The sequence below is a fragment of the Leguminivora glycinivorella genome, chromosome 11, assembly GCF_023078275.1.
Source record: "Leguminivora glycinivorella isolate SPB_JAAS2020 chromosome 11, LegGlyc_1.1, whole genome shotgun sequence".
Classification (NCBI taxonomy): Eukaryota; Metazoa; Arthropoda; class Insecta; order Lepidoptera; family Tortricidae; genus Leguminivora; species Leguminivora glycinivorella.
This window is the reverse complement of record NC_062981.1, coordinates 6,642,092-6,657,075: the sequence shown is the minus strand read 5'-3', so window position 1 is coordinate 6,657,075 and position 14,984 is coordinate 6,642,092. Positions and strand designations below refer to the sequence as shown.

General features: G+C 36.9%; 1 protein-coding gene across 2 annotated transcripts in view; it reads left to right on the top strand.

Moving 5' to 3' along the window:
* The first annotated feature begins 1,965 nt into the window (after positions 1-1,965).
* LOC125230899 (NAD kinase-like) overlaps positions 1,966-14,984 on the top strand; it is a 54,146-nt gene continuing 41,127 nt past the window's right edge. The window contains exons 1-2 of one of the 2 annotated variants that reach the window (XM_048136173.1): positions 1,966-2,078; positions 7,072-7,206. In XM_048136173.1, coding sequence (XP_047992130.1) covers positions 7,073-7,206 — 134 coding nt within the window. In that variant the 5' untranslated portion in view covers positions 1,966-2,078; position 7,072. Of the gene's footprint in view, positions 2,079-7,071; positions 7,207-8,152; positions 8,300-14,984 lie in introns of those variants that run through there. The other variant, XM_048136174.1, reaches the window with a different exon arrangement.

Below are 14,984 nucleotides of genomic sequence, written 5' to 3'. Positions count from 1 at the left end.
TGTAAGTATAAAAGTATAAGTACATCAATCTGGCAATTGGTTAATTAGTATGGTTATACTATCCCCCTGGGTGGACCTATGTGTATGGTAGTGGTGTCTACAATGGACGTGGTGCAACTGTCCTTCTACGTTCGAGTTTCTGGTGATATTACCCTTCATCATCGCTTAGCGAGCGATAACGGTATTCATCACGCATAATACGCCTATTGCGAAACAATTACAGAATATAATTACTATTTACGACCTGCAGTTGGTGTTAAATCACGATTTATAGGTAAACCGGTCTTCAATGACGACAACGTCAATCAATGGTGAGTCAATATTTAACGACGACGACGACTAAGTACAAACTATAAATTGCCACTTGGTACATCTAACATCCTGTGGAAAATATGGCCCGTTTAAGTATATATAGGTACTTAAGAAGTTGAGAAAACCTTGTAGGACCGCACCTACAACTTTTACTTGCTAATGCTATATCACTAATTGCCCCTTAACAAGATACTTTTGGAGGAATCTACACAATGGAGTTGAATTAAGTAAATGTTGGTGTCACTCGTTGATGTCTTTCCCAGGACTAAAATAAAGTATATAGGCAGGGGCGGCTCACTCCGCGATTCTATCGCCGCGCTACAAGTACATGCTGGCGGCCGCGAGTTCGCGGCCTAATCAAGGGTGGCGCGCGTTCTCACGGAACGCACGTTCGTACTTTCTATTGTTACTTTACGTCGCGAGTTTTTTTTAAGGTTCGTATGCGATGTCCACATGTGGAATAACTAATAATGCTTAGTTAAATAGACATCATGAATAAAATAGGACAATTTTACACATATCCACTATTGGGACATACCCACGGAAAAGTTCAATAAGGCTTGTGATGTTGGGACTTACAAAAATATATAAATACTGTATATATACCTAGAGAGTACCCAAAACTTGACTATAATAGTTTTTTATCTGATATTAATTCGTTTTAATCCATAGGCAACCCTATCGTCCAACGCTGCGCACGTGCGGCTCCTTTCTTTGTTAGAATTTTGTAGGCATTTAAAAAGGCGGCATTTCATGAACATCAAAGCAGTGGGCCTTCTGTACTTGTACTATTATATATTCTGTGATATAGGTTAGAGTACCTACTCTACCTATAGGTTCTGTGCTTTCATATACCTAATGATCATTTTTTTTCGTATCTACGAAGTATCAATCTTGGAAAACCCGCCGGAAAAAACAATACTTACATACTGATGAATTACGAATTCATAATTAAAGCGATTAGATTTTAAATATTTAAAGATTACCTGTTGATAATACTAAATGCGAGTGTCACCTAATAAAGCCAATAGATTAATCCCCATACAAGTACTTTCGGCTTACTTTCGACCTTTTTTGACCTTTTAGTGTATTGTATTTTTTTATTTACCATCATCTTCCTTGCGTTATCTCGGCATCGGCATATTGTATTGCCATGGGCTCGCTGCAGTCGCTGGATTGAATGTTAGGATTATTAGTTTATCCCAAGATTTGGTGTAAATCGAAAGTCGCACGTTCGAACAGCTAGGCCACCATCATGGCTTTATATTTCACTTGGTATTTAGTTAGTATGTATAGTAAATAAATTTATAGTACTAGACTATATGTATAGGTACCCGCAGCGGCTGATCCATACAAGCCGATTCCCACAGGCTTGCCTAAAATTGATTACCTACTAGTAAAGTACCTAATGTAAAGGTTCTTTTGCTCAGTGTTGCCTAGCAGAAATTTTCACCAGCCGCCACTGATAGGTACCTACTTTTTTTGGACCAAAGGAATAACATCGAATTCCATCACGATACAAAATCCCAGCCATTGATTGATAAAAATCACTCAACCACCCCATGTATGACATACGCGTTCGGAAGGCAATTACACCGAGCCTAGTGAGAGGCTGCGCCCGCGACCGTGGCTTACTTCACTACCCGACCCGCGACCCCACGCATTGTCATACAACACGCGTGCGCGGGCGCCGGCGCGAGCGACGCGAGCGAGAAAATCGGGAAAATATCACCAATGATTGTGTTGTGTGTGAAGTGATTTGACAAGTAAGTGCTGATTTTTAATGGAATGTTGAGCGTTTAATGGAGTTTTAAGTGAGATGATTGTGTCATCGTTATATTTTATAGATCGACTAACTTTGATTAGGTATAGTGTACACGTACATCAATGTGTTATTTAACACGGTACTCTAGGTATATATGGTTCGAGAAGATCTTACCGTTCTAACACGCCATAACTATAGGTATAATAGGTTTTAATATCGCGCGACAATAGGATTTAATATAGCTTAGATAATTGCAACAGAATATTTCTTATGGGTACCCAAATAACAAGACTATTGACAATCATAGACAAACATGTACCTATTCACAGGCTATGTCTACAACCAATGAGGAAAAAGGTTTGAAAATATTGAATCTGCAGGTAAATAAGACCTAAAAGTAAATAAGTTAAATAATTAGTTGCCAAAAATATGTATCCATTTAATAACATAACATAAATTAAAAACACCTGTGTCTAGAACTGGATGTTTGCTGTGGTATTATCTTTGGCTTTAGGTACTACCTAAGTTGCTAATGTGCAATTTCTGATAACGACTAAAAATGGTAAAGGTATAGCGGGGCAAATCTCGACTGGGAGGCAAATTGTAACTAATCCATTTTTAGGGTTCCGTAGTCAACTAGGAACCCTTATAGTTTCGCCATGTCTGTCTGTCCGTCCGTCCGTCCGTCCGTCCGTCCGTCCGTCCGTCCGTCCGTCCGTCCGTCATTCCGTCCGTCCGCGCGCGGATAATCTCAGTAACTGTAAGCACTAGAAAGCTGAAATTTGGTACCAATATGTATATCAATCACGCCAACAAAGTGCAAAAATAAAAAATGGAAAAAAAAATGTTTTATTAGGGTACCCCCCCTACATGTAAAGTGGGGGCGGATATTTTTTTTCATTCCAACCCCAACGTGTGATATATTGTTGGATAGGTATTAAAAAATAAAGAAGGGTTTACTAAGATCGTTTTTAGGGTTCCGTAGTCAACTAGGAACCCTTATAGTTTCGCCATGTCTGTCTGTCCGTCCGTCCGTCCGCCCGTCCGCGGATAATCTCAGTAACCGTAAGCACTAGAAAGCTGAAATTTGGTACTAATACGTATATCAATCACGCCAACAAAGTGCAAAAATAAAAAATGGAAAAATATGTTTTATTAGGGTACCCCCCTTACATGTAAAGTGGGGGCTGATATTTTTTTTCATTCCAACCCCAACGTGTGATATATTGTTGGATAGGTATTTAAAAAGGAATAAGGGTTTACTTAGATCGTTTTTTGATAATATTAATATTTTCGGAAATAATCGCTCCTAAAGGAAAAAAAAGTGCGTCCCCCCCCCTCTAACTTTTGAACCATATGTTTAAAAAATTGGTAAAAAATCACAAAAGTAGAACTTTATAAAGACTTTCTATGAAAATTATTTTGAACTATATAGGTTAAGTAGTTTTTGAGAAAAATACGAAAAACTACGGAACCCTACACTGAGCGTGGCCCGACACGCTCTTGGCCGGTTTTTGATAATATTAATATTTTCGGAAATAATCGCTTCTAAAGGAAAAAAAAGTGCGTCCCCCCCTCTAACTTTTGAACCCTATGTTCAAAAAATATGAAAAAAATCACAATAGTAGATCTTTATAAAAACTTTCTAGGAAAATTGTTTTGAACTTGATAGGTTCAGTAGTTTTTGAGAAAAATACGGAAAACTACGGAACCCTACACTGAGCGTGGCCCGACACGCTCTTGGCCGGTTTTATTTCCATTACTATACACTATGATGTTGAGTTCTACATGTATCCACTGAACACGCCTACCATATTTAACCGGTGGACACTATTTAATAATGCAAACATTGTAAAACATGGAAAAAATGGACCAGTTACATTTGTGCCCCAGTCGAGATTTGCTCTTGCTGTGTCTTCTTTCCGGTAACTAAAGACCTACTTTTAACTAACCTACTTTTATCAATTTTAAAGCAGTTAATTTGACTATATTCAAGGTCAAATTACTTTACCCACTAGTGGATAAAATTCGTTTTTACCCGCTGGTAATAAAGGATAAAACACGCGTTTCCGAGCTAGTGAGCGGAAAATATATAAGTATTAGTCGTGGCCATCAGCTACAGCAATTATACGAAACGGATATATGTTTCTATAAATCAACATAATATATCTGTTATCTCTAACATTACTTCATCAACTACGAGTAAATACACCACAGGCTCCACAGGTGTCAAGTATCCATACTTCCATACTAATATTATAAATGGGAAAGTGTGTGGTGTCTGTTTGTTTGTCCGTCTTTAATCACGGCAAAACGGGGCGACGAATTAACGTGATTTTTTAAGTGGAGACACTTGAAGGGATGGAAAGTGCTATAGGCTACTTTTTGTCTCTTTCTAACGTGAGCGAAGCCGCGGGCAAAAGCTAGTTAATAATAAATTAAGTTTAAGAGGCAATAAACGTGTTAATATGACAGGTTAGATTATGTAATTTAAGTATGTATCTAGTGTATGTATCCTTACATTTAATTTATCTATAGATTCACCGCAAACGCAATGTGTCAAAAGTTTTTTTTAACAGAACATAATTTACTTTATAAAAATCATAAATTGTGTTGTTCAAAAAAGTTCCGCATTTTGAAGTGCCAAATCTCGCCCTTAGTTAAGCAACGACCTTTGACTAGACTTAGACACATTTAATGGCAATGGTGTTGCTGTTAAATTCGAAATTGGTTCAAACAGTCTGAACTCATATTATGCATGAAATAGCACAGATACATCCTGTCTTATTCAGATTATGAATTTTTAGTTTGATTCTGAATCAGACGACTGTGGCCTTCTGAATTTATTATAGAATTCATAGTATGAATTGAGATTTAAGTAGATTCAGACTGTAAGACCGGCCGGATATGATCGCTTTAATCGCTTTGCACCCTGTATTGCGAAATTGGAAAGAAGTTTCTATTATTACTGTAGGGACATGACTATGTAGAATACCTATTAAGACGATACGGTAGGGTAGGGGTCAATTCTCCATACTAACGCTCTCGACTATTTCCTCCCTGGTTTTTGAAGATAGAGCAATTATTTTTTCAACACAGATTATTATTATTTTTATGTGTGTCGGACCATTTTGAATTTTTTTATACTTATTCTGTTTTTTAAAGACTCTAGAGCTAATCAAAAATTTCCAAAAACGGCCTTTTTCATTGTGGCGCAAAAAAGAGGTGTGATACTAAAAAAGCTAAACGGTCCGACAGTAGATTATTTCATTGATATTCAGATTCTCAAACATTCCGATTGATTAAGTTTTAAAGGAGGAAAGAGTCGAGAGCGGTACCTCGATTTTAAAGATTTTTTTGAAATATCTTTTGACTGAGTTGTTCTTAATGGACAATTTTTTTTCGATAAATATGGTTAATAACACTTGTATATTTAACTAAAATTCCCAAGTTGAAAGGGGGGCATTTTCGCATTTTCGCTACCGTATCCTCTTAACTACGTCATCTAGTGTGACTAAAGTCCCCTAACCTAAAACTTCCCCTTTTGTCAAAGCGTCAGCATATATGACCTTCCAGTGAAGTATGTTACAAGATGTACACAATTTAAAACTACATATAATTAAACACCGTAACAATTTTTAACCAAATTGCTGCCAATAGCCAATTATTCAAATTTACGCAAGTTTATTCACCAAGCATTTTGCCGCACAGGTATTATACATGTACTCGTAGGCAATTAACTTATGCATATTCGCATAAGGATTTGTCTCGGCTGTTATCTCGTTTACTCTGTGATTACAAATTACAATTACTCCAAGACCTATAAACAGTTCAAACGCTACAGGAGCCTATCGCGAATACCGAAAGGAGTGATTTAAAAAGTTGGGAGTAAAGAAAAAGATATACGCAATTTGCGAACCAAGGGGAGAGAGGCCTATAATGGTTAAGACGATACGATACACCTCATTTCTCCATACAAACGCTCTCGCCTGTTTCCTCTCTAGTTTTTGAAGCTAGATCAATGGTTTTTTCAACACAGATTCTTATTATCAATATCTGTGTCGGACCGTTTTGCTTTTTTTTGGCCAACATCAGTAGTACAGTGCTCTTAGCGACGAATATTATACTGGATTCGGTGGTGGTCGGTAGTGACCCTGCCTGCTACGCCGCGGTCCCGGGTTCGAATCCCGGTAAGGGCATTTATTTGTGTGATGAGCAACAGATATTTGTTCCTGAGTCATGGATGTTTTCTATGTATATAAGTATTTATATATTATATATATCGTTGTCTGAGTACCCACAACACAAGCCGTCTTGAGCTTACCGTGGGGCTCAGTCAATCTGTGTAAGAATGTCCTATATGATATGATATATGATGATTATATGTTACGAAGCGTTTAGTAAGCTTTGTTGACAGCCCTAGATTGCCTTGGTAAGCAGGATCCCGATACATTTTTATGCCTCAATCGACCTTTTGCCATTGTCAAATGGCTTATTGCTTAGGTATACGGTTGATATTGTAAAAGGCAAATGTAGCGTTTCGAATGAGGTCGGTTCGATCGTAGCACAGACTATTATGTGAGATTACGAATTGAGATTTGAGTATAATTCAAGCGATTTTGCATAAGCAGTAAACACCTGAGCTTTATAGCATATTATTATGCTATGCTTTTCTACCTACCGTATATGTAAATCAATGTTATAATGCAAATTAACTGCTGGAGTTTTGTGTGTGAGCAAAGCCCTAGGTCACAAAATCCGTGCCTAGGTTGTACAGTAGGTACTGTCCGTAATTTGCACTTACTTTAATTAAAAATAAGTTTGAAGTTTATAATAACACGCAATGTGTGCTATCTAAATCATTCACTTTTCAGCTTCATTGGAAGCCACAGCCATGAAGAGGGTCAAATTTAAGTTGTAACATTTGATCTACACTAAAATATTTTGAAGTTGAACTAAAATAAATCTTTACTAATATACTTGCATTTTTACAGAATGATGAACGAACAAGACCTTATGGTGGCGCGCGCGCTGGTGTCGGTGTCGCGCGACAACTCTCCAGGAGGCTCCCCGACGCCGCTCCGAAAAACGCCGCTCACAAACATGGCGGACAGGCTGAAAACATTTCGGTACGTACTTACATTGCAGCATGATGAATGATGATGAGGTCGTTATGATAGCGCGCGCTGGTGTCGATTCGCGCGGTGGCTTAGCATAACTTGCGTTATCGCGTGCGAGTCCATACTTGAAGTGAAGTCCCGCTAGATGTATGAACTCCCGCGCGAAAATGCAAATTGTGCTAGACCGCCTAGAGGGTCCAGCGTCCGCCACGTCGCTTCGCAAAACTTCACTCACACACACATTAACGACAGCATGCCGACAGGCTGAAAACATTCAAGTACTTAATTTTTACTTAGAATAAAGTCCGAGACGAAAGCAAATGTAATCAATATTTGGCAATTTTTTGGCATGCATCCTAAGTGTCAGGCACACTATTTCCTTGTGCTTCAATACTTACATGTGTTTTTCAGGCTATCTTAGTCGCCGTCTTGCTGAAATAAACCCTGATGTAATGAAAAATCGACGATTAGACGAGATATGGTCGAGACCCATGTTTTATTAATTTTATTATACTGCGTTCCGTTATTTCAGGCTTTTAAAAAACTACGATTTTTTGACATGAGTATTGCCAGTCTTTTAAACATTAGGCGCGTTTCAGACTCGGAGGAAATATTTCCTCCGAGGTTTCAGACTACGCCATTAAAATATTTAAGTCAGAGTTATGAATTTTAAATGTTCTAAGTAGTTACAGTACTTTTTATTTACTTAGGCATAACATTTTATACTTATTACAAAAATTACTTATAAGAAAAATAAGTGTTTCAAAAAATGCACACTTTGGATCGGATTCCTGAAAATGAGACATGGCAGCACTGCAGAACTGTCAAAAACGTCAGTGACGACAGGGAGGGACGTCTGCTTTATTTTCATAAATTATAACCTCAAAATAAGGGCGAAAAATCCCCAATTTAAAATGATAAATATTAGCGAGTAATATTTTTTGTGATTAATGTATAATGTCGAATAATGTTTAGTAAACATGGCTGAAAAAAGTGTTAAAAGTGAGGACAGTACGTCAATCAAAAGCGTATTGAAGGCGGATAATAAACTCAAACAAAAACGCCCAGCCACAAGCAAGGAATCTGAAGAAGAAGAAGAAAGGTAGGTCAATAAATATTAATTAACATCCCAGGCATATTACAAATTAGAAAGGGACATAATCTAAGTGATCATATTTTTCTTTGTTTTGTTGAATGAAGTCTTGTTGCTTGCTTGGATGCAAGCAGCTGTTTTATGATAACAAAAACAAATATTAGCATTATGCTAAATAGATGTGACACATTTTACCAACTAGACAGTATCAATAGCAATTTAAACAGATATTTAAGATACTAAATAGGTTCTTTGGATTTTACTATTTAGTGTGAATTTAAAAATCACATTTCACATCATGTCACACATCACACTATCATGTTTCAATTAGAGTGAAATACCTAGCAATTTTAAAATATTTGGATCAACCCGAACATACCTACATTAGTATTTATGGTAATGAAATCTTTGATGACAGTCTAATTAACATAAATTAATCGACCACACTGGCTTATCAATCTTTGAGCATAATATTTGAATGAGTAACTATTTCTTGTCTGTGTTGACACAACAGGAAACATTACTAGCTTAATGTTAAAGCTACTAATATCATTATGTTTGGTAATAATCATTAACAATATTATAACTTGAATATAAAAACCACACCTTCTATGGCATCATTACTTGTACTATCCTTGTAAGGCCCACTACAGCTAGTTTTCCCATTCTGAATTTGAACCTTGTTCTATAAATAAATTTGTTAGAATTTCGTTTCTTTCAAAAATCAATCTAACAATGGAATGATTTATGAAAGATTCAAATTAGATTGCAATAACTATGTACATTGGGCTTTACGAGGCTATAACATAACCCTCCAGGATTGGCCATACAAATTGACTACTGACTGACTGACCCCTGGGGCCTGGGCTGGGCAGCCCAAAGCTTCCCCTCCTTGGTATAAAGCTAGATTCAGTAGATAAATAAATAATAAAATAAATAAGCTGTCACATTAGAATGCATGATATGACTAGTGACAGAGGCACCCAAACTACCACTGAAGGATCAAGTCCGGTAAAAGCAAAGAGACATATCGTCACTACTTTGAAAAAAACTTGTATCTTCTGTCAATGAAAAGAAAATTGTAGTAAGTATGTATGGAATGCATATAGACTTACTGCGTTTTAACTTTGAGGAGAAGCATGAGATACGAGATTTTTTCAATGTAGTGACGATATTTCTTATTTAACTTCCATGTTTTTCACCAATTATTGTAGAAATGTGCAGCATAACCAAACATCTTTAGATAGCAGATCAATAAATTTGATATAAAAAATTTCATTTATTTTTGTTGTGATTAAAAGTTATAACAATTGTGCAAATTACAAAAATTACAATTCCAAATCAATAAATAATTAAGTGATAGACATAGACATAGACATAGACATTCTTTATTGGTAATGAAAATTACAGGTCATAACTTTTACCATATTAGATTATTGCACATATTTATGTAATTACATCTATACACATTATATTGTAATAAGTACTACAATATAACTTTTTTTTTTTAATAACTAATTGTAAACAACAGTTACAAATAATGTATATTTACGTACGTATAATACTGCGATGCGACTCTTAATTACAATGAAATCTTGAGTCAGCTTGATACAAATGCCTGCCCATTTACATTAGCAATGCCTCATCATAAGTTGTGACAACCAACAAAGTGTAGGCATATCTGACACATGTAACAAGTGTAGGCAATTCCAACATTTCCGATTGCATAACCATTTATTAATTAAGATATATCATGGTGAAAGATATCAAAATATAGAGATTTACCTATGTTGAACAAATAAAAATCTTTTCCCCTCACTAGCTCGGAAACACGTGTTTTGTCCTTTAATACCAGCGGGTAAAAACGCATTTTATTCACTAGTGGGTAAAGTAATTTGACCTTGAATAAAATCAAATTAACTGCTTTAAAATTGATAAAAGTAGGTAAATCTAGTAATAAAGATGATTTACCACCTGTGGAACTACTGGAAGCAGTGATAAACGCATTTTTTGCGTTGTAGTTTCCTCGCTATAATGAGGGGAAAAGTTTTGTGTTACACTCGGGTGCAAATGTATTTTACTTCTCGTGTGTTAAAAAACTCGCAACTTCAGGATTCTATTCTTGAACCACTCGCTTCGCTCGTGGTTCAACTATAGAATCCTTTCACTTGCTCGTTTTTCAATTCCACACTCGGCGTTAAAATACAACTTTGCCCCCTTGTATAACAAATAACTATTGAATCTTTACAGCAGCAATTTAAAATTAGAACCAATTTTGAAAGGGAAAGCTTTTTATTTCATCATACAAATTTTGATGCCCGCCGCCGCGCCCGCCGTTTCCTAATTCCAACTTTCACAGAAAAGTAGGTCAAACAAGCTCCACTTTACTCTCCTACATGTGACGTCATTGCGCTTCTTATCCTATTTTTCAAGCGTTTACGGAACCAACGAACTATCCATCTCGGCCACTAAGGCTGGCGACAGTGGCGACCACTAGGCTCGCCGAGTCGAATCTCATTAATTATTTTATCCATACTAATATTATAAATGGGAAAGTCTGTGTGTCTGTTTGTTTTTCCGTCTTTCACGGCAAAACGGAGCGATGAATTGACGTTATTTTTTAAGAGGATACGGTAGCGAAAATGGAAAGGAGCCCCCCTTTCAGCTTGGGAATTTTAGTTAAATATACAAGTGTGTTAACTAGATTTATCGAAAAAAAAATTGTCCATTAAGAACAACTCAGTCAAAAGATATTTCAAATTTTTTTTTTAAATCGAGGTTCCGCTCTCGACTCTTTCCTCCTTCAAAACTTAATCAATCGGAACGAAATTTGAGAATCTGAATAACAATGAAATAATCTATGTCGGACCGTTTAGCTTTTTTGGTTAATTGTTACCATTCTTGAGTATCACACCTTTTTTTTCGCCACAATGAAAAAGGCCGTTTTTGGAAATTTTTGATTGGCTCTAGAGTCTTTAAAAAGCAGAATATCAAAAAAATCAATACGGTCCGACACAGATAAAACTAATAACAATCTGTGTTGAAAAAATCATTGCTCTATCTTCAAAAACCAGGGAGGAAATAGTCGAGAGCGTTTGTATGGAGAATTGACCCCTACCGTATCGTCTTAAGTGGAGATAGTTGAAGGAATGGAGAGTGACATAGGCTACTTTTTGTCTCTTTCTAACGCGAGCGAAGATGCGGGCAAAAGCTAGTTTATTATAAATGGGCTTACTTGGCCACAGACTAGCCAAAGACAAAGACGTGGCCTACGATGAAGTGAGCTCGCCCTGAAGATGCCTGTTCACCGTAGATTTGAAGGTTGCCGGGTTATATGAGCTCGGGAATATAGCCGCCGCGCCGACAAGGAATTCGCCTCCTGTATTTATTATAAAACTGCGACGCGTCGAGTACTCGCGTCGCATTCAAATGTATGAGAACTCGATTCGACGCGGCTCGATTCCGCATATTAAGTGGACGCCAGGCTTAACACGATATCGTGTTATTCTAACAAGAGCGCTCGTTCGTAATTGATTGTCCTAGCTCCCCGGTCCCCGGTAAGCTTTCGAGGCACTTCACTACATTGTTGATGTAGCCCGCTCTGGTAACCTAGATCGCTTCACATGTTGGCACCATTCATTTCATGTAGGACAAGCAGTAGGTAATATAATACGCATGCGGTTTGAAAACCGCCAGGACATAATTATTGTTTATTTAATTAAAGGCGTCAAACCTCATGAATCGAAAGAAAATGCAAATTAATTCAAAGGAGAAGAGTGTCTCCTTTACCTACTTTCCAGAAGAATTATACCTACTATGCTTACTTGCTTAACGAAAAACTTGTAAGTACCTAAGTCATAAGTGTCATGATGTCTACACCGTGTTTTTATTGAATTCCTTTAACTTCGGTATATAGTTAGGCCCATTTTAGGAAACATAATTGCATAGTTAGTTTTTTAAATTCGTATTTTTTTTTCTAAAAAATACCATACACCTGCGATAGATGTTACATCAATTGCTGTTGAGCAACGAGCTTTGTAAGTTCGATATGAGATTGACATGTAAAGCCCGTTTCTCAACAGCAATTGATGTAACATGTAGCGCAGATGTATGGTTTTTTTTTAAATACCAATTTAAGAAAACTAACTATGCCATTATGTTTCCTATTATGGACCTAACAATATGCCGAAGTTAACGGAATTCAATAAAAATACGGTGTATATGCCCAGCCGTTGGGACGAGGTTGATGTTCAAACTGTTCAGTACATGACTTGAGCACACTAAACCTCTAGCATGTCATGCTTAGTGCTTATACTATTCATCGACATAAAAATCTGTTTAATGAGAAAAAGTGGGACATTCAGTCTTCCTAGAAAATGTAACGACCCAATTACCTACCAGTGTAAGAATACTAAGAACTATGTCACTTGTTCTGCTATATTTTTTACAACATGTGCTTGATACGAATAAGAACGTAACTAGGTTTTTTTCTAATATGTTTCAGGGTATCATGGTACTTCAGGCTAATTATATGTGTTGTGTGGTGATTTTGTAATATTTCATTGACGTGTCAGCGCCTAATAACGGTAGATTAATAATAAAGTAACGTCAAACAATTTGGTTTGTTACAAGACCCGTCAGTTTTGTAAATTGGATAGGCAATAGGCAATAAACAAATCTAGCGGAAATTGCAACTTTGTGTTGTAAACATTAAACAACAAATGTGTTATGCTATGTTCTGCTTTTATATCCTACTAGCCTTTGACTGCGGCTTCGCTCGCGTTAAAGTCGAAAATTGCGGAATGATCCATACAAACGTTCACCCCCCATTTTAGGGAAGTGGGGGGTTAGAAAGAGACAAAAAGTAGCCTATGTCACTTTCCATCCCTTCGACTATCTCCATTTAAAAAATCACGTCAATTCGTCGCTCCAATTTGCCGTAAAAGACGGACAAACAAACAGACACACACTTTCCCATTTATAATATTAGTATGGATTAGGGTTGCAAAAAAATGTTTTTTTTTCTGGCTTGAAAAAAAACATGAAAAAAAAACCGTGAAAGAAAAACAGTTTTTTTTCTGGAGTATGTTTTTTTTCTAAAGTACGAAATCTCAAAATTTGCAAAATAGTTAATACTTTTATACGGTTTTTTAGACTTAATGTTAACTATTAAACGAATTTAATCAAATACTTTAATTTCTGGTCTTATAAAAGTTACATTTACGAAATCTGTAGTTGATAGTTATCACTATTTACTGTTGGCAACACATCCGCCTCTCCACGCTACACGCAACACCGGGGATTCCCCAATAAACGTTTGTATACTGAATGTTAATTGAATTAAAATGTACGTTATTGTTATTGAAACACGTTACAACTCACGGAAAACCGTTATTGTCGTATTATTTGTTCATCTGAAAAAAAAACACATTTAGAAAAAAAACCATGGTGCTCGGTTTTTTTTCACAATTCTGAAAAAAAACATTTGGTTTTTTTTCTATTTACAACCCTAGTATGGATATATTGGATATATTAGTATGGACACCACTGTCTGTGAAATATGAATGACCTAGGTACAAGTACTCTACCCATAATATACATATGTTGGTAATTTCAATTTAAGTCTCATAATTTCTGAAATATTTGTTTTGTACGGACAGCGCCATTGATCTTTCGACCCTACTTTCCATACTGAAGTTTACAGCTTGACATTGACAGTGTACTTTTAAATGTGCATTTTTATCGATACTTCGTTGGAGTCTTCTGGCCACGGACCATCTCTAATGCGAAATTATTGACAAAACCCTATAGCCAAAGTGATACTTCTGCGGAAATGGCGCTGGATAGGACATGTCTTACGAAGGCCAAACAACGACCTGTCCAAGCAAGGGTTGACTTGGAATATTCCCGGATCAGAGGGGAGAGGTCGCCCGCGAACTACCTGGAGGCGCACTGTGGAAAAGGAGGCTGGCTCAGTGGGCCTCGGCTGGGCGCGCCTGGAGGAGGCCGCATCGGACCGGGAACAGTGGAAATCCTTCCTAAGAGCCCTAAGCCCCTGATGAGGGACAACAGGATATAATCATCATCATCAAGTTGATACCTATTTCTTTATAACTCGTATCGTATCTACCCTCGTCTTCGTCTGCGTGTAATATGTGAATAGCACTTCTATACAAACTTCAACCCTCCTATACTAATCAGCTACAGAGATTATTTTTCGAGTAATTTACTATCCTTTCCATTTAATTTGTTTTTTTTCCTGTAAAAAGGATCTAACCGACCTAACCCCATATAAGAGTTACCCCTTTCTTCCACTTTGCGGAAGCGCGTCACAGTCACAAGGCATTTAAAAATGTTGTGTAATACTTACTAGCAAAACAATAATATCACGTTTAGTGGCTATTCGATAAAAATGTCAAAGGTTTTGATAAGCACTTCATACGATATCGTACCGCAAAGATACACTGATGGCCTTCAATCAAAACCTAACAGTTCCAAAGTGGGTGATTTTGACGGGCAACAAAATCATTCTGTATATCTAAATCTTTGAATTAGAAATTAGAAAAAAAGCGCTGGTGGCCTAGCGGTAAGAGCGTGCGACTTTCGCGGGTTCAAACCCCGGTTCGTACCAATGAGTTTTTCGGAACTTATGTGCGAAATGTTATTTAATATTTGATTATTTGCCAGTCGCTTT